The sequence below is a fragment of the Salmo trutta genome, chromosome 36 (genome assembly GCF_901001165.1).
Source record: "Salmo trutta chromosome 36, fSalTru1.1, whole genome shotgun sequence".
In the NCBI taxonomy this organism is placed as follows: Eukaryota; Metazoa; Chordata; class Actinopteri; order Salmoniformes; family Salmonidae; genus Salmo; species Salmo trutta.
Window position 1 is genome coordinate 35,329,026 of NC_042992.1, and position 17,690 is coordinate 35,346,715.

Sequence of the window (17,690 nt, forward strand, 5' to 3'; positions counted from 1 at the left end):
GAGCAGTGTAACATTACACTGTTTTCAAATGAATCTGCTTCTGATACTGAGATTTCTACAGTTGAATCCTTAGGATCTGCTGTGATTGATACTGCATGTACACGGACAGTGTGTGGTGCAAAATGGCTTGATAGCTATGTCAGTGAACTAAATATGAAAGAAGTACAAAATATGATTGACACACCAAGCAACACACCAAGTCTTTTCTCTGTGACAGACTTGGTTGACTTCAAAGCATCAACTAATGAGTAGTTGTCAGTGACACAAACTACAGGTAGAATGTGCCGTTTTGCCTCACCAGTAATAAGCTCTGAGAACAGAGTTGCAAGAAAGATCGCATTGTCAATTCCATCCGCAAAAGCAAGTGTTTCTCCAGCAAGTGTGCTTCGGACAACCCTTCTGATCCTTTTTGTCTGCCAACAGATAGGTGAGAATCTTCCTCCTTCACCCATTAACACGATTAGATGTCCACCTTGTCTGCCTCCATCTGTAAGGTTCCCTAGCGAAGCATCACTGAAGACAACTAGTTTCAAAGTGTCATCTTTTCCAACATGCTGAAACTTTAAAAGTCACTTGTTGTGATTTCATGGATGTTCCAATCTGAAAACTGGACTAACTGTTAAATACATGGACAGAGAAAGTGGTATTCCACATACAGCAACCGAGCAGGAAAAGCCAAAGGAAAACACCAGAACTGGTACAACTTGCAGTACTCTGAACCAGTTACACTTTCTGGTACAACAGGGTCAGCTGACCTGTCACTTGTAGATATTCTCAGAATTGAACCAATGAAAAATCGAGAAAAACAATGACATTCAAACTGATGATGTACTTGAAACAAAGGACGTGTCATTTGACTCAGCTAAGCTAGATGAGCTCAGTAATTGGAGGAAAAATGGAGTGTTTGAGGAAGTCAAAGACATTGGTCAAAAATGTGTCTCAAGGTAGGTGTGTACCCTTAAAGAATCCTTAACTGGAATAGTGCCTAAAGCACGTCTAGAGGTTTTGAGGAGCTGGCTGCTAAACAGCTCCCAAAAGACTCACCGACATGCGCCTCAGAGTCACTCAGATTGCTGATGACGGTGATCTGCCAGAAAAAATGTAAACTTAATTCCATAGACATCAAATCTGCATTTTTGCAGGGAACGGAGCTGTCAAGGGACATTCACATCCGACCTCCGCCTGAAGATAAATGCGAAGGAACACTGTGGAAACTAAAGAAGTGTGTGTATGGACTGGCAGATGCATCACTCTACTGGTACAATAAAGTCAAGGCAACAATGCTGAATACAGGTGGAAAACTGTCACAAGTGGATCCTGCAGTCTTCTATTGGCTTGATCAAGACTGCAATATGACTGGAGTACTTGTCTGTCATGTTGATGACTTTATCTGGGGTGGCTCACAGACCTTTGCTACAACTGTGATTCCACACCTCAAATCTGTTTTCCAGGTTGGCCGTGAAGAGCATGATCATTTTTGTTATGTTGGCATAGAGTTTATTACAGTTGATGGAACAATACTGATGCAACAGGAGAGATATATCAAGAATCTTCAACCCATTCACATGGATTCTTCAAGAGGAATTCCCCTCTGTGGAATTGAAGCTGATCAATTGAGGTCAAAGATAGGACAAATTTTATGGGTTGCTAGACAGAGTAGACCTGATGTAATGTTTGATGGTTGCAACTTGGCATCCAACACAAAACACGCCACTGTGCAAACAAAGTTGTTCGTAAACTGAAATCACAACAAGTGACTTTTAAAGTTTCAGCATGTTGGAAAAGATGACACTTTGAAACTAGTTGTCTTCAGTGATGCTTCGCTAGGGAACCTTACAGATGGAGGCAGACAAGGTGGACATCTAATCGTGTTAATGGGTGAAGGAGGAAGATTCTCACCTATCTGTTGGCAGACAAAAAGGATCAGAAGGGTTGTCCGAAGCACACTTGCTGGAGAAACACTTGCTTTTGCGGATGGAATTGACAATGCGATCTTTCTTGCAACTCTGTTCTCAGAGCTTATTACTGGTGAGGCAAAACGGCACATTCTACCTGTAGTTTGTGTCACTGACAACTACTCATTAGTTGATGCTTTGAAGTCAACCAAGTCTGTCACAGAGAAAAGACTTCGTCTTGAGATTAGCAGCATCAAGGAACTTATTCAAGCACAGAGAATCCAGCGGATGCTGTGGTCGACCACAAAGGAACAGCTTGCTGACTGTCTGACTAAAAAAGGAGCATCCAGTCTTGTGTTCCTACAGGCTCTCAGTAATGGACAGTGGCAGCTTGAGTAATACAAATAAAAACTGTCACACAACCCATTTGTAATGGGGAACTTGAATAATACTTGGACATTTAATTATGTTGTTGATGTTTAATTTGTCTTTAAAGGAAAGGGGGAGATTGTTAAGTTCATGTTTTAAGTATCCCTATATTTCTGTTATTACGGGGGCTATCACTCAGTCAAGAGTGCGCCTGCGCAGGAAGTCTGTTCATTGATGGACCTAGCCGAGAGTGCAATGGCTACCTTGTAGTGTGTTCATACAGTATAGTAAACTTTGTTAAACTGGAACCTTGTCGTTGTGTCATTTCGAGTTAACAGGGGAGCAAACCTCCCCCCTCAATTTCCACTAGTGACTGGAGGAACACTAGTTCACTCCTCATGCTTAAAATGTTAAGAACCAATCTGCTAGCTACTTTCTTTACCTTGCATTTGACAATATTAGAGCTCAATTACTTTTCTGTGTCCCTATGGTCCTGGTGCCACAGCGGAGGTGAAGCGGGTAGGAGACACTCTCCTGGGCATGGCCACTCAGTGTGTCCAGGTGAAGAACGTGGTGAAGACGTCCCCCCAAACCCTCTCCAACCTCTGCCTCAAGATCAACGCCAAACTGGGTGGCATCAACAACGTCCTTGTGCCCCATCAGAGGTGGCAACCACACACACACACTCATTACAGCTCGGGTTGAACCTCACTCATATATACTTCCAAAATATAAACACAACATTCAATTTTAAAGAGTTACAAATCATATAAGGAAATCATTCAATTGAAATAAGTTCATTAGGCCGTAATATATGTAATTTCACATGACTGGGCAGGGGTGCAGCCATGGGGAGCCAATCAGAATGAGTTTTTCTCCACAAAAGGGCTTTATTACAGACAAATACGCCTCAGCACGCCCCCCCCAGCACGCCCCCCCCCTGCAGCACGATCCTGCAGGTGAAGAAGCTGGATATGGAGGTCCTGAGCTACATATTGCGTTTATGTGTTTGTTCAATGTAGTATACTCAAGATTGTGTCTCGCTGCAAGTGATGTTGTTCTCACGATGGTCTTACAAGCCTTCATGGCTTTGAAGAATTTGCCTAAAGGCAACACTAATGCAGTACAACTGTGAATAAAACAGCCCACTGCTTAATCATCAATGAAAGCACAATACACCCACACAACATACAATTGCCTATCCACATTCTGTAATGTCCATAACATGTCAATCAATTCTCAAATGTATTCTGTATTGTGCCGAAGACCTATATACCTCTGCTCTAAGAGCAAAGCAACACACACACACACCTGTATGTTTATTTTATTGCCATATCTTTAAAAAATTTAAATAATGTAAACCTCTCCCTACCTCCAGACCCTCTGTGTTCCAGCAACCTGTCATCTTCCTGGGGGCGGACGTCACTCACCCTCCAGCTGGCGACGGCAAGAAGCCCTCCATCGCGGCGGTGGTGGGCAGCATGGACGGCCACCCCAGCCGCTACTGTGCCACGGTGCGCGTACAGACGTCGCGCCAGGACCTGTCCCAGGAGCAGCTGTACAGCCAGGAGGTCATCCAGGACCTGACCAACATGGTGCGCGAGCTGCTCATCCAGTTCTACAAGTCCACGCGCTTCAAGCCCACACGCATTATCTACTACCGTGGCGGCGTGTCCGAGGGCCAAATGAAACAGGTGAGGAGGGGGTGACTGGGAGGGTCTGATGCGTGTCATTCGGTTTGTGGGTTTTCAGTTTTGACTGTTCTGAATTGACCATTGAATTACATTGCATTATGATTTCTCATTTTGCGTCGGTGGCTGCTTATCCCTTTAAAAGGTGCGGCCCCTTGCACCCCAGCAAAACCATGGTCTCCTATCAGTGTTGGACATTGGGCATTCACGGTTCAGTACTGACTCAAAGTATATCCAGACGGAGCTCCCTCTCCAATTAACCCTGTCTCTACAACTTGAGATATCATGTATAGAAAAAATGGAAAGAAGAGAACAAGTTTGGTCCCTAGTGATTTGTGCCACAGTGCCCTGGATATAACAGCTCACTGCGTTTACACAGGCAGCCCGATTCTGATCTTTTGCTCAATTATTGGTCTTTTGACCAATCGGATCAGATCTTCGGCCAATAATTTGGCGAAAGATCAGAATTAAGCTACCTGTGTAAACGCAGCCAACTTTGCCTCAACCAGAGAATCATATCATTTCATTTTTCCATGCAATGTGAATCTCACTGTTTCTGTGTCTGTGTGGGTGGCTGTGTGTGTAGGTGGCGTGGCCGGAGCTGATCGCCATCAGGAAGGCCTGTATCAGCTTGGAGGAGGACTACCGACCGGGCATCACCTACATCGTGGTTCAGAAACGTCACCACACCCGCCTCTTCTGCTCAGACAAGGCCGAGAGGGTGAGTGGAAACCCATGTAGAGCAGGGGTGTCGAACTCCATTCCTGGAAGGCTGTGTCTGTGGTTTTTGAGGGAACTTCCCAAGCAATTACCTTTTCAAATAATCAATCAAGTACATGGGAGGTGCGAGGACACCCAGCCCTCCGGGAATTGAGTTTGACACCCCTGATGTAGAGGGTGCAATTAACCGCATGTCTTGGATCAGATTACCCATCTGTAAACCATTTGTGGATGAAACATCTGTTCCAGGGCTTTGGCAGTGTTCCAATACTTTTTAAATGCATCTCTCAAAACTCCTATCTTTGGAGTAATATCTGAGCTGACGTTTCACTAGATTCATGATTTAGACACAGCTGAAGTTAGACGGGTTGTAGAGCGAGTTAGCCCCTTTTCAGCTAGCGCCCCAGCATATCCAGTGTCTTTAATCGCTACCATCTCCCCCTACAGGTTGGAAAGAGTGGCAACGTTCCAGCCGGAACCACGGTGGACAGCACAATCACCCACCCCTCCGAGTTTGACTTCTACCTGTGCAGCCATGCTGGGATCCAGGGCACCAGCCGGCCCTCCCACTACCACGTCCTGTGGGACGACAACTGCTTCACGGCCGACGAGCTCCAGCTGCTCACCTACCAGCTCTGCCACACCTACGTCCGCTGCACCCGCTCCGTCTCCATCCCCGCGCCAGCCTACTACGCCCGGCTGGTGGCCTTCCGCGCCCGCTACCACCTGGTGGACAAAGATCATGACAGGTACTGATGAAAGTGGCAAGGCACAAGTTCTGAATAGTGAGGGGTATCACAGATATACAGTGCCCTCTGTAGTTATTGGGACAGTTTTTTTTATTTTGGCTCTGTACTTCAGCACTTTAGATTTGAAATGATACAATGACTGAGGTTAAAGTTCACACTGTCAGCTTTCGTTTGAGGGTATTTTCATCCATTTCGGGTGAACCATTTAGAAATGATGGCACTTAGGGGAGCAAAACTACTGGGACAAATTCAACAAATTTGGATCCACTTGCTGTTTGTTTTGGATGCATTTCAGATTATTTTGTGCCCAATATAAATGAATGGTAAATAATGTATTGTCATTTTGGAGTCCCTTTTATTGTAAATAACAATATAATACATTTCTAAACACTTCTATATTAATGTGGATGCTACCATGATTATGGATAATCCTGAATAAATCGTGAATAATGATGAGTGAGTAAGTTAGACACACAAATTCCCCTAGACATGCTAACCTCTCACCATTACAATAACTGGAGGTTAGCATTTTTGGGGTATGATATTTGTGTGTCTAACTTACTCACTCATCATTATTCACGATTTATTCAGGACTATACGTAATCATGGTAGCATCCACATTAATGTAGATGTGTTTAGAAACATTCTGTTCTTATTTACAATAAAAGTGACTCCAAAATGACAATACATTATTTACCATTCATTTATATTGGGCACAAAATAATCTGAAATGCATCGAAAACAAACAGCAAGTGGATCCAAATATGTTGAGTTTGTTCCAGTACTTTTGGTCCCCTAAAATGGGGGGACTATGTGTAAAAAGTGCTGTAATTTCTAAATGGCTTACCTGCTATGGATGGAAATACCCTCAAATTAAAGCTGACAGTTTGAACTTTAACCTCAGTCATTGTATCATTTCAAATCAGAAGTGCTGAAGTACAGAGCCAAAAGGGAAAAAAAACATGCTTCACTGTCCCAGTAATTAGAGGTAAATGAAATGGTATTTTATCCTGAACATACACAAATGGGCTGTATTAGCTGCCCTATATATTAGAATTATATCTGCAACATATTATGCGTCTAGCTTTACTGAATATACCATTTTTGTTTGGCATGTTGATGCAAATACATTCTGGTAGATTTTGTTCAATATGACCGTTGTTGTAATAGTGGAACCAAACAGTTGTGCTTCTGTTACATGATAAAGTATCTGACCCCTTTCTCTTGTCCTGTCCTGCAGTGCGGAGGGCAGCCACGTGTCGGGCCAGAGTAACGGTCGGGACCCCCTGGCCCTGGCCAAGGCAGTCCAGATCCACTATGATACCCAGCACACCATGTACTTCGCCTGAGCCACGCCAGCAATGGCTGCAGTTCTGTCCCTTCTCTTTCTCTCCTCTCTTTCTCTCTTTTTTGCCAGTCTCTCTATCTTTCTCTCTCTCTTGCGTCTTGATCTGCACCAAAGCGGTTCGAAGCCAGTGAAGTGTGCCAATGGAGTATTTTCCTTTTCGGGAAAAACGACATCCGGCGTTCCCGATCGAGCCGCCTTCTACCAGCAATCCGGCACTGAGAGACCGTGGGGTTTCCAATGTACAGAGAAAGCAAATACACGCATACACAAGTTGAGCCATTTTTTATTTTTATTTTTTGTCATTTTTTTTTTTGTAACACTGAGCAATGGATCGGACTGACGCCAATCGTCAGTGGCAGCTCTCCTAGCTAAGCAGGACTCTGTCTACTTTTTACCTCAAAGCCCCTTTGGGTGAAAATCTGTCATAAGGTCTTGGGTTGGTGGGGGTCATGGGGGGTATGTATGGAAACATGGGTGGGGTGGACCTTTTTTTGAGAATATATTTTTTTCCTTTTATGGTCATGTTTTTCCTTTCTCCTTTTCTTCAGTCTTTTACAAGCGAGGTCACCTGGGTATCCATACCCATTACTCTTTCTTCTCCCATTTAGCGAAGAATAAGTGTGTTTGTGTATATACGTGTGCGTGTGTGTCTTTGCGTGTGTGTGTTTCATGGCAGGCCACTGAATTGTAAAGGGAAAATCAAGGAGATAACTGCTGTAAATGCCTCAGATTTGATGTTTTTATATTCACACATTACATATATATATAAATATTTACATCTATAGAACAGATTGAACTATACAGGCTTCACAGAGGCCGGTGGGTATATGTGTAGCAGTAGCAACCGTGGTTTAACCGGTGTGGCTGACTGGGCATTGGGACCTATTGAATGGTTGAGAGCTTCGTGAGGGTTTACGGCATTGGGCTAAGCCGCCTTAGTTGGTGCCCCGTGTGAGGAAGGGGATCCATCTCTTAAACTTGTTTGTCTCATCGGTTATGACATTGTTGGGGTGGAGCATGTTTTTTAGCAAGGCGCTAGTCGTCTGAATTTTTCAGAGCAGGAAAACACATTCACTTAACTTTTGGGGTCTCTTTTGCTACCGGCCAATTCATTGCACTGACCGGGGACGCTAGGTAAGCAACAGAGGGCACTCTCTCTTACCTTTATGCATTTATACATACAAATCAAAAAGCAGAATTTGTAAGAGTTTAATATAAAACTGTTTTTGTGGCTAATCTTAACTATTGTTCAGATATAGTTGGTATATTTGATGTTGTTCTTATTGTTGTTGTTAATGTTCTTATCTACGATTATGATAATTATCAGACCGGCAGCAACCAGATGTGTAGTTAGGAGATCAGTGGCTGGGTTTAGAGTTGGACACTTTGTAGCATTCTGGCCTCCGGCGTGGGGAGGCCCAAGGTGGGGCCTCCGGCGTGGGGAGGCCCAAGGTGGGGCCTCCGGCGTGGGGAGGCCCAAGGTGGGGCCTCCGGCGTGGGGAGGCCCAAGGTGGGGCCTCCGGCGTGGGGAGGCCCAAGGTGTATTAGTTTATGCGCCCTTCTGCTCCTCAGTTATGTAGTAGTTTATGGTAGTAGGGAATGGTTTGGCTGTGTTCTCCAGTAGGGAAGATCTGTGTTGATCTATCACCGTTACTCCTGACTGGTAAAACAGGAGGCTACCGTCAGTGCTCATCTGGTGAGTATTGTTGGCAGCAGGGGGTTTCGGTTCGAATGGATGAAAGGTGACAATCAGCTGGCATTAGGAAGAAACTGGGACAGACAGTGGTAAAAAGAGGTATGCAATAGGCAATGAGTTACATTTTTAGAACTTCATAATGTGTTTCTATGATAGTTTGTGTGTATTTGAACAAGTATATCTATCCAAGTCTAAACTTCTGTTATTTTTGAATGAAATAATGTTTTGAACACCAGATATGAACATAAAGCATAAGCACTGCCCTTGGATCTAATGACACCTGACCAGTCACGACCGCGGTTAAAGATCCAATTTAACCACAGTCGTGGTTATGGTTGTGCATAACTCGCGGTGAGGATGGGGCGGGGGGGGTTCGACGGCGGCGTGCACGCCTCGTCAGGGGGGTCGGCTCAGCGAAAAACCCTTTTGTAATAAACCATACGTTAAGCAGCAGGTTTGCTATGAATGAGTTTTGAGCGCCTACCTGTCGAGGGCGTGGGCGCTTGCCTATGGGAGGGGAGCATGGTGGCAGTCCAGGCGTTGCATGCAGTAAGTTTTAGGGGCGGGGCTAAGCTGTTGTGGAGACGTGCACTAGTTTCCCCATGCGGCAAGGGTGCTGCGTTGATTCAGCCTGGTGTGGTAGTCTGCAGAGTGTGTTCCTGTGGGTGTGACCAGACTGGAGCATTGTCCAGGATGTGGGTGTGGTTTCCTAGCAGGGGATCTAAAGGTGGTGATTACTTCCCAGTTTTGAACATATTATCATTGCAAAGCAATATTAACCCGAAAATCCAGTTTTCGAATGAGGAAAAAGCTATAATTCTTCTTGTCGACGTGGCTGTTGGTCTGCTCTCTATCGCAGTTTGTTTCTGTAACTTGTTTTTTTGCCTGTATCAATCAGTGGGAATGTGCATTCGGTGGACTAGCTCTTTAGGATCTGAGAATAAAAAATAAAAAAAGGTAACATTTAGACTTTGCTCGCCTGCATGCCAGAGTATTGTCTCTAAAAAAAATCTCTTTAGAATTATATTTATTAAGAGATGGGAGGAAAAAGAAAAAAAATATGGTAAATGTTTATGAATTTAGTGAGACTGTTATAGGCTAGCAATATTGTCCACTCCTCAAGACGTATTTTAAAGATTCCTACACAAATGTCAGTAAAAAACGGAGGCACAGGCCGCTAGAGGCTTGAGCGTTCGAGCCTTTGTGTCGTGGCCCGAAGACAAACGAGGTACTTTCTTCAAAAGTGGGCCCGGTAAAGACTTGAACTCTCGCCCCCGCACAGGCCCCAGTGTAGCGTCCATTTAGGCCTCCACTTCCTGGTTTGTGCCCCTGCCACGCCTCTTGGGGCTGTCCTGTCTCGTGGCGCCACCCTGCTGGCCACCCACACAAGCGCACTTCCTCTCTGTGGGGGGCCTCGGCCCAAGGCGTCCACGGCCACAGGAATACCTCCTTTTTAACCTTTTTAACGAACCATTCTTTCTGTGCCCCGTTTGAAAGAGAGCATGATTTTATTTTTTAATTCCTCTTTGATATGACTACAGGTTTATTTGACATTGTGTAATTTAATTTTCTTCTTTATTCTGGGGTGTAGCTCTGCTGTTTTTTCTGCTAGTGGTCTGAGCTGTGTGACTGTCCAATAGCAATAGAAAGGTACCCTGTCTGACCTGCTGGGGAGGGGGTGGGGCTTCCTCAGGCCCCTCCCACTAAGGCGCCTAATCACTCGCTGTATTGCTATGTGACATGTTGAAAACTTTTTTTTATTTTTTTTTAGCCTGCAGGGAATATTTGTGTTATTGTGCAAAGTAATAAATTGGTATTTTATGCCTATATCATACGCTGGTGTTTCCTCTCTCCATTCCTTTATTGCTTTTTACCCCAACACCACACATGACACAAAGGGCAAATGCTAGTCTTCTGCTCCATTTACAATGTATAATAAATTAGTTATATGATTACAGGGCTGCCGTTCTAGAGAATTTAATGTACAGTATAATAGAACTAGTCCACAATCACGACTAGATGTACTACATGAATCTGTCAGTAGATGGCATCATTCTCTCAATCATTCTCTCTCATTCTCACATCAGTTTACTGGCTGAGCAATAGCAGTCTTGAGGAGACGGGACTCCTGGAAAAACCCCTCCTTACTCAGTTTAGGTTAACAAAAGATAAGACACTGTCAATTTATGACAATGCCACTATCATGTACCAAAGATCAATTTTAAATCCCAAGGCAGCATTTGTTGACTTGGACAATGTAGTCAGCTGATACAACTATCTTGGAGATGGTTACATTAAATCAGGGATGTCCATCTTGAAAAATTACTGCTATTGTGTGTGTTAGGATGTGCGCTGCCTGTTCTGTCAAACATGTTTTGTGTGTGTGGAGCACCAACTAGACAAATCAATGAAAACCTGATGATTTATATTTGGGTTTCGAACAGTTATTTAGACTTTCATGTATTATTTAGTGTGTGCTAATGATTCCAGTGAATTTCCGCTATAGCCTTCTCTTACGCTGTGGTATTCATCATATGCAGTACCATGGGCCAATATGTCTCATTCACAATGGACAGCTGTCGTTAGCCTGTGCATCCTCCCTCCCTCTTTCCCCCCTCTCTTGTATCACTACCCCTCCTATTCCATTTCCTGTGTCCCGTGCTGTTGTCATGACCACCGTTGCCAAGGAGAGGTCACGCTCACACGAGAACGGAAACTCGAACCGCAGATCTTGTTACCATACTATTTAATTAATCAGCACACCAAGGTTCAATGAGCTGCGGTGAGCAGGAGATCAGAAACAAACGACTGATAAGCAAAATAAAGAATTTGTTCTCTCCGTCAGTCACACAGTTAACTGGTGTCTGCACTGGTCAGCAGTAAACAATATAAATCCATTGATATAATCCACAAGATGGGATATCGGCCCTTGATATGTAAGACCAGTGCTTTGTGACCATAGACATTGATTCAATCTCTCTTGAATGAAAGGAAACAAACTATCTCAATGTAAAAATTACACTCGCTGGACTTATTTTTTGGTGAGTAAATTTAAGAAGACTTGTTTAGGTAACACCACTTTCCTCCAGCCCTTAGATGGAGAGTGAACGCTTACAGCTGACCTGTATTTCTCACGTGGGTGTTCTGCTTTGTAGTCTGATTCATTCTGCTCTCAAACAACAGTCACTCCACCTAACCGCCTTTTTTGTTGCCATTTCTCCCTTTCACTGCAGCCCCCCCCCGACAAAAAAAACAGTTGTAAAAGCTCATTTAGCCATGTAGAGCAAAGCAGAGCATTTAAACCCCCATTGTAGAGGCCCCTTGATTATCTTTGTGTTAATTGATCCACCTACAGGCACCACTCTGCCCCTCTCCCTCCCCCTGTACTGTCTAGTTCCCCTTCTCTTTCCAGGCACGGTGTTGCTCTCACAGCTTGACGGTAAACTGAGGTTGTTCTGAAGATGGGAGGGACGGACCTACTATTCCACTTCCCTGGCAGTTTGACTAAGTGGTCTTGCCTGCTATCTAAACCCTAACACCCAGACTGGACTGACCCATTTGGGTTTGCATGCGTGGGGGGAAGGGCAGCAAGCTGAACCTGCGTTGAGTCTGAAGTGGCTCGGCAGGCTCTGAGCCCTTTGTGAGCATTGTGACGAAGACACTTCAACAGGCGCCAGCGGCAGATTCACTCTCCAAGGCTGTGTTCTTTAAGACACCATCATAACACTTTCTAAGCTTTGGCGGTGCAACAACTTTGGCATCAACCATCAAGCTTTGGTTCATTTGGAGGCTAATTTAGGATGCACTTGGACAAAGGACATAAATGGACAAAGGCCTATTTGTGTTTTTATCAAGACATCTGTTCATGTTTTATCTTCTGTGGACCTTTTTGCTCATAGAGGACTATCAGTTGTTTTTTTACTTCCAGCGATAGCATACGTGACGTCCGTGAATCGAGTATCAGATTTTATCAGCCTGACGTATCTAGGTAAGGCTACACCTAGATCAGCTCAGCGCTTTGGTTCGTGTGAGGTTAGAGGGCCAGAGCTGCTGACAGATGTGGATGACATCAATTATACCCTACCCACAAACCCACTGGGCCGGATGGTGCCGTTTCTGAAGCTCGATCATTCGAAAAAAGGTGAGCTGCCACTAGCGGCTGCACAGCTATTGACTCTTCAATAATTCATCAGTTTGAAAGACGGGGAAAGTAAGAGAGCTAGGAGTGACGGATGGTGGTGGAGGAAGAGAAGACTATCACCAGGTGGGAAAAGTTGAAAAACGCAGAGTTGAAGACATCTGACTAGATGTTGAAAAGAAACACAGAGACACAAACTACTTTCCCTTCTCAAGCTTCTTAAGATATGACAGTGAGTGACTCAAATTCAGGATTGTGAAAGGCCCAGACAGAGAGGGCAGGTGTAGCAAAGGAGTCGGCCTTGAAGTGAGAAAGAGGACATAGACAAGTGTTTTAAAGGTCACTTTCAGGTGGTCAGAAGACATCGAGAGCAGCCATCATGGTCAACACAGGCATGCAGCTGATCAGCTTCACCTGCGCGGTGACAGGTTGGGTCATGGCCATCGCGGTGACGGCCTTGCCTCAGTGGAAGGTGTCAGCCTTCATCGGCAGCAACATCCTCACCTCCGAGATCAAGTGGGAGGGCATCTGGATGAGCTGCATCTACCAGACCACTGGCCACATGCAGTGCAAGACCTACGACTCCATGCTGGCTCTGCCCCCGGACCTCCAGGCAGCTCGTGCCCTCATGTGTGTGGCCATCTTCCTGGGCTGGCTGTCCTGCACCGTGTCCTGCTGCGGCATGAAGTGCACCACGTGTGCTGGGGATGACCGTCGCGCCAAGGCGGGCATTGCCCTCTCCGGCGGCGTGCTATTCATCCTGACGGGCCTGTGCGTGCTGGTGCCCGTCTCCTGGACCGCCAACACGGTGGTCCAGGACTTCTACAACCCCAACGTGCCTGTCATGTACAAGCGAGAGCTGGGCCAGGCGATCTACCTGGGTTGGGCATCTGCAGTTATTCTGATAATCAGCGGGGCCGTGCTGAGCAGCACCTGCCCCCATATCGAGAGGGGTGGAGGGGAGTACCGCCGGGGATACATGGGCCGGAGCTTTCCTAACTTGCGCCCCTCCCCCCTCGCACCTGATCCTCCGAAACCTATCACCTCAAACAGCGTGCCCCTGAAAGAATATGTGTAGTCAGAGAAAATATGTGAATCTAATTGTATGAATTGGAGTATGGGAAGGAGCAAGGTTGAGAAGAGGAAGTAGAAGGCAGGCGAAGGAAACATTTTTGGACTGTGAGGAGTTGTGACTTGGAAGGTTTTGAAGATTGGAAGCATTCGATTAGAAGCGCTACTCTGCAGTAATCTTTCACTCTTTTACTGTGAACCTGATGCATTATTATTTATTGTAACTATTTTTCAAATTTATTTGTACATATTCATCTCTACATATTGTTTGAGACTTTCCTTTATGCCTATCATTATTTGCCTCATTTGTATTCTAATGTATTTATTGACTACATTACACATTTATTACACCGTGATATATAGTATTAGTGCACGGACAGCTCACAAAACTTCCAGCGAATGCCTGGAAGAAACATCAATCACCATAGACATCTTTAAGATATTCGTTTTGTGTTGTGAAGATTGGAGTGATTTCTTCTCAGATGTCTGTTAAATTACTTAACAGATTTTCTCTCAACTATTTAAGGGAGTTTGAATAAACAGATTTTTCCAAGGGTATTTTAATGTTATTACATATGTTTATTCATGACTAACTGATATTTTTGTTGTTGTTTGCCCAGAGTAGTGGGGGCCTCATCTGTGCACAACTCCAAATGTGTTTGTTGCACTGACCCTGGGTAATATAATGATGGCTCAATCTAGCCCCCCTATAGGCTATTGGAGTTCCTGTCAAATGAATTTTATCTTTCAGGTTTGATCTGAAGAAATGGGAGAAGGTAGCCATCCTGAATAAAACAGATAGTTGGAGCAAGAGAGGTGTAACAAAAGTTTTCTATTTATTATTTTTCATATTATACTCCATGACATTTCAAATGTTTGTCCACAATAACATTTTTTTGCTTAGAAGTCAACAGTGATACAACAGCAAAGACCTGAGCTAGAATAGTAACAGAGCACTGTGACAATTCTGACGCTCTGTCCTCTGCCTTGTTCAGTCCTCTCCTTTGTTCACATCCAGTCCAGTCAGGTGCTCTGCACCGATCAGGGCTGACACATCCAAGTCAAGATCAACCTGAACCCAGTGTGTTCTTTTACTCTTCAACCCATTACTGAGTCTTGTTATTGTAGACCATCTGAAAGTAGACCATCGCATCGACCGGGTAGTCGTCTTGAAGACATCTTGTAGTTCTCTTTCACTGTGACTCAATGAAAAAGGACACTTTAAACAGTGTATCTGAAAGAGTATGCAGAATAACCACATGAGTTTATTACATTCGGTGAGGGTAATTAGTGCCTTCAGAAAGTATTTACACCCCTAGAATTTTTCCACATTTCATTGTGTTACAGCCTGAATTTAAAATGGATTAAATTGAGATTTGTCACTCAACAACCAATAAGAGGAATTGTTTTTAGAAATGTTTACAAATGAATGAAAAATTAAAAGCTGAAATGCCTTGAGCCAATAAGTATTCAACCCTTTTGTGATCGCAAGCCTTAACTTCAGAAGTAAAAATGTGCTAAACTAGTCACATAATAAGTTGCATGGACTCTGTGCACAATATGTAAGGTCCCTCAGTCGTGCAGGGAATTTCAAGCTCAGATTCAACCACAAAGTCCAGGGAGATTTTCCAATGCCTCGCAAAGAAGGGCACCTATTGGTAGATTGGTTAAAAAAACAGAAATGAAATATCCCTTTGAGCATGGTGCAGTTATTAACTACACTTTGGATGGTGTATCGATCCATCAAGTCACTACAAAGATACAGGCGTCCTTCCTAACTCAGTTGCCAAAGAGGAAAGAAACCACTCAGGGATTTCACCATGAGGCCAATGGTGATTTTAAAACAGTTACAGAATTTAATGGCTGTGATAGGGGATAACTGAGGATAGATCAACAACATTATAGTTACTCCACAATACTAACAAACGACAGAGTGAAAAGGAAGCCTATACAGAATACAAAACATGCATCCTGTTTGCAATAAGGCACTAAAGTAATACTGCAAAAACTAATTTATTTGCCATATTTTTGTCCTGAATAGAAAGCGTTATGTTTGGGGCTAATCCAATACAACACATCAGTGACTACCACTCTCCATATTCTCAAGCATGGTGGTGGCTGCATCATGTTATGATATGCTTGTCATCGGCAAGGACTAGGAAGTTTTTCTGGGGGATAAAAAGAAATAGAGCTAAGCACAGGCAAAATCCTAAATAAAAAAATGGTTCAGTCAGTTTTCTAACAGACACTGAGACACAAATTCCCCTTTCAGTAGGACAATAACCTAAATCACAAGGCCAAATATACACTGGAGTTACTTACCAAGATGACATTGAATGTTCCTGAGTGGCCTAGTTACAGTTTTGACTTAAATCGGCTTGAAAATGACTGTCCAGCAATGATCAACAACCAACATGACAGAGCTTGAAGAATTTTCTAAAGAATAATGTGCAAAAATTGTACAATCCAGGTGTGCAAAGCTCTTAGAGACTTACCCAGAAAGACTCACACCTGTAATCGCTGCCAAAGGTGATTCTAAAATGTATTGACACAGGGGGTTGAATACTTATCTAATGAAGATATATTAATGTTTTCTTTTCTATAAACTATTTTCATTTTATTTTATCATTTCTTTGTCTTTGACAGAGTATTTTGTGTAGACCGTTGACAAAAAATTACAATTACATACATTTTTATCCCACATTATATTACAACAAAATGTATAAAAAGTCAAGATGTGTGAATACTTCCTGAAAGCACTGTATATACAGAAAATAGTTTTACCATTGAAAGGTTTACCTGATATGCTCTCCTCTCCACTGGGTGTTTCCAGGGACTCCCATCTCTTGGGAGCAGTTTCCAGAAGGGATAGGTCATCAGCCCTCAGTGTCAGCAGCAAGTTTTTTCTTCTCAGAAACCTGTACATGTAGATGAGGAAAACTATCTTTCTCACACAAATCAACAATAGGACAACCTTTTCCAAATGGTAGATTTCAAAATGTATAATGCCACACACTGAATTGATGCGTTTCAGCTCCAAGCCTTCCTCAGCAGTATGCAGTCGAGAGGCATGCCCACAATAGATCACTCACAATGAAAATGTATTGCGCACACCTAGTACTGGTACAGTAATACAGTGACACGGAAAGGATACTGTTGACGATAGTAACGCTCTGCATCCTGAAGCCACTCCAACATGTCAGCGATGGATGGAGCGACTGCAGATCTCTGGGTGCATGTAGCTAGGTCAAGGCTGCCTATATTCTGCTCATATAACTGGAACGCACCGGACACCTGATTACTGATAGCATCTCGCACAGACTGAAGAGAACACCTGTAAGAAATAAGAGGGTCATTTGTGGTTTCAAAAATGTGTTCAAGCTTCCTCTGCACTATTTTCAAGAGTTTATGGAGTGAGCTACCATTTATCTTACATTTTGTCAGTGAGTTTTCCCAAAACTATGTCCACTGCCTGTATGAGCTTGAAATGAAGACGCTGGTGCAGATCAGGAAAGGTGTGAAGAGGGGTGTTGGCGATTTGGACCTTTTGAAACGCCCTCAACTGCTCTTCGAGGTTTCCAAGTGAAACCATTAAAGGCTTGCATTCAGCTAAAACTGAATTCCATACTTTCTGATTGTTCTCCAAGCTTTGAAAACATTTTTTTAATGTTTGGTAAACCGAAAATAACACAGACTTCGACATTTGGCTAGCTAGTTAAGTTAACACACCCTACAACTCAGAACAGCGAAAGCCATGTGGTTGGTGAAAAAAGACAGCGACAACGAAATTATTTGCCGGAATAAATATGATACAAAGCGAAATAAATAAAACATTCAACTTAATCTAAAAAACGATCGATGCCCTTCAAAAATGACTGTCACTTAAGTTTTCCAGTCAACATTTTACCTCCTCACGTTATTTTATTACATTTCCGGTCAGGTGATCTAAACATGGACGTTCTTCGAAATGATAGGTTAAAAATGGTTCCAAAATGACGTCAAGTAAAAGCGTA

General features: G+C 43.7%; 3 protein-coding genes and 1 non-coding gene across 14 annotated transcripts in view; 3 read left to right on the plus strand and 1 right to left on the minus strand.

Annotated features, from left to right (window-relative positions):
* The window catches only part of ago4 (argonaute RISC component 4), a 37,168-nt gene extending 26,866 nt beyond the window's left edge, over positions 1 to 10,302 (plus strand). For 7 of the 9 annotated variants that reach the window (XM_029735675.1, XM_029735677.1, XM_029735682.1 and 4 more), the window contains exons 13-17: positions 2,770 to 2,929; positions 3,643 to 3,958; positions 4,542 to 4,676; positions 5,123 to 5,424; positions 6,665 to 10,302. In XM_029735675.1, coding sequence (XP_029591535.1) covers positions 2,770 to 2,929; positions 3,643 to 3,958; positions 4,542 to 4,676; positions 5,123 to 5,424; positions 6,665 to 6,773 — 1,022 coding nt within the window. In that variant the 3' untranslated portion in view covers positions 6,774 to 10,302. The remainder of the gene's footprint in view (positions 1 to 2,769; positions 2,930 to 3,642; positions 3,959 to 4,541; positions 4,677 to 5,122; positions 5,425 to 6,664) is intronic. The other 2 variants (XR_003872125.1, XR_003872126.1) reach the window with 2 other exon arrangements.
* Positions 3,309 to 3,392, plus strand: LOC115176325 (small nucleolar RNA SNORD35). Its single transcript, XR_003872220.1, has one exon. It is a non-coding gene; the product is annotated as a small nucleolar RNA SNORD35 (small nucleolar RNA).
* Positions 10,303 to 12,567: 2,265 nt separating the features above from the next.
* On the plus strand, positions 12,568 to 13,955 carry cldn35 (claudin 35). The gene has a single exon (XM_029736091.1). The coding sequence runs from the start codon at positions 12,986 to 12,988 to the stop codon at positions 13,682 to 13,684; it is 699 nt and encodes a 232-aa protein (XP_029591951.1). The 5' UTR covers positions 12,568 to 12,985; the 3' UTR covers positions 13,685 to 13,955.
* A 535-nt stretch (positions 13,956 to 14,490) lies between these two features.
* airim (AFG2 interacting ribosome maturation factor) lies at positions 14,491 to 17,607 on the minus strand. 3 transcript variants are annotated; one of them, XM_029735684.1, is made up of 4 exons: positions 17,112 to 17,607; positions 16,832 to 17,011; positions 16,477 to 16,595; positions 14,491 to 14,873 (listed from the first exon to the last, which is right to left on the minus strand). In XM_029735684.1, exons 1-4 carry the CDS (start codon positions 17,378 to 17,380, stop codon positions 14,797 to 14,799), a joined length of 645 nt encoding a protein of 214 aa, XP_029591544.1. In that variant the 5' UTR covers positions 17,381 to 17,607; the 3' UTR covers positions 14,491 to 14,796. The 3 variants fall into 3 exon arrangements, with proteins under 3 accessions (XP_029591544.1, XP_029591545.1, XP_029591543.1); XM_029735685.1 differs by having other exon boundaries at positions 14,491 to 14,911; XM_029735683.1 differs by having other exon boundaries at positions 16,462 to 16,595.
* Between the last annotated feature and the right edge of the window lie 83 nt (positions 17,608 to 17,690).

What these genes read in the sequence shown, in the direction of transcription:
- cldn35 (XM_029736091.1), top strand. Translation starts at nt 12,986, where the DNA reads ATGGTCAACACAGGCATGCAGCTGATCAGCTTCACCTGCGCGGTGACA.
- airim (XM_029735683.1), bottom strand. Translation starts at nt 17,380, where the DNA reads ATGTCGAAGTCTGTGTTATTTTCGGTTTACCAAACATTAAAAAAATGT. An exon ending in GGAAAACTCACTGACAAAAT is followed by an intron (nt 17,012 to 17,111) that starts GTAAGATAAATG and finishes TATTTCTTACAG; the next exon opens with GTGTTCTCTTCAGTCTGTGC. An exon ending in GAGCGTTACTATCGTCAACA is followed by an intron (nt 16,596 to 16,831) that starts GTATCCTTTCCG and finishes CTACATGTACAG; the next exon opens with GTTTCTGAGAAGAAAAAACT.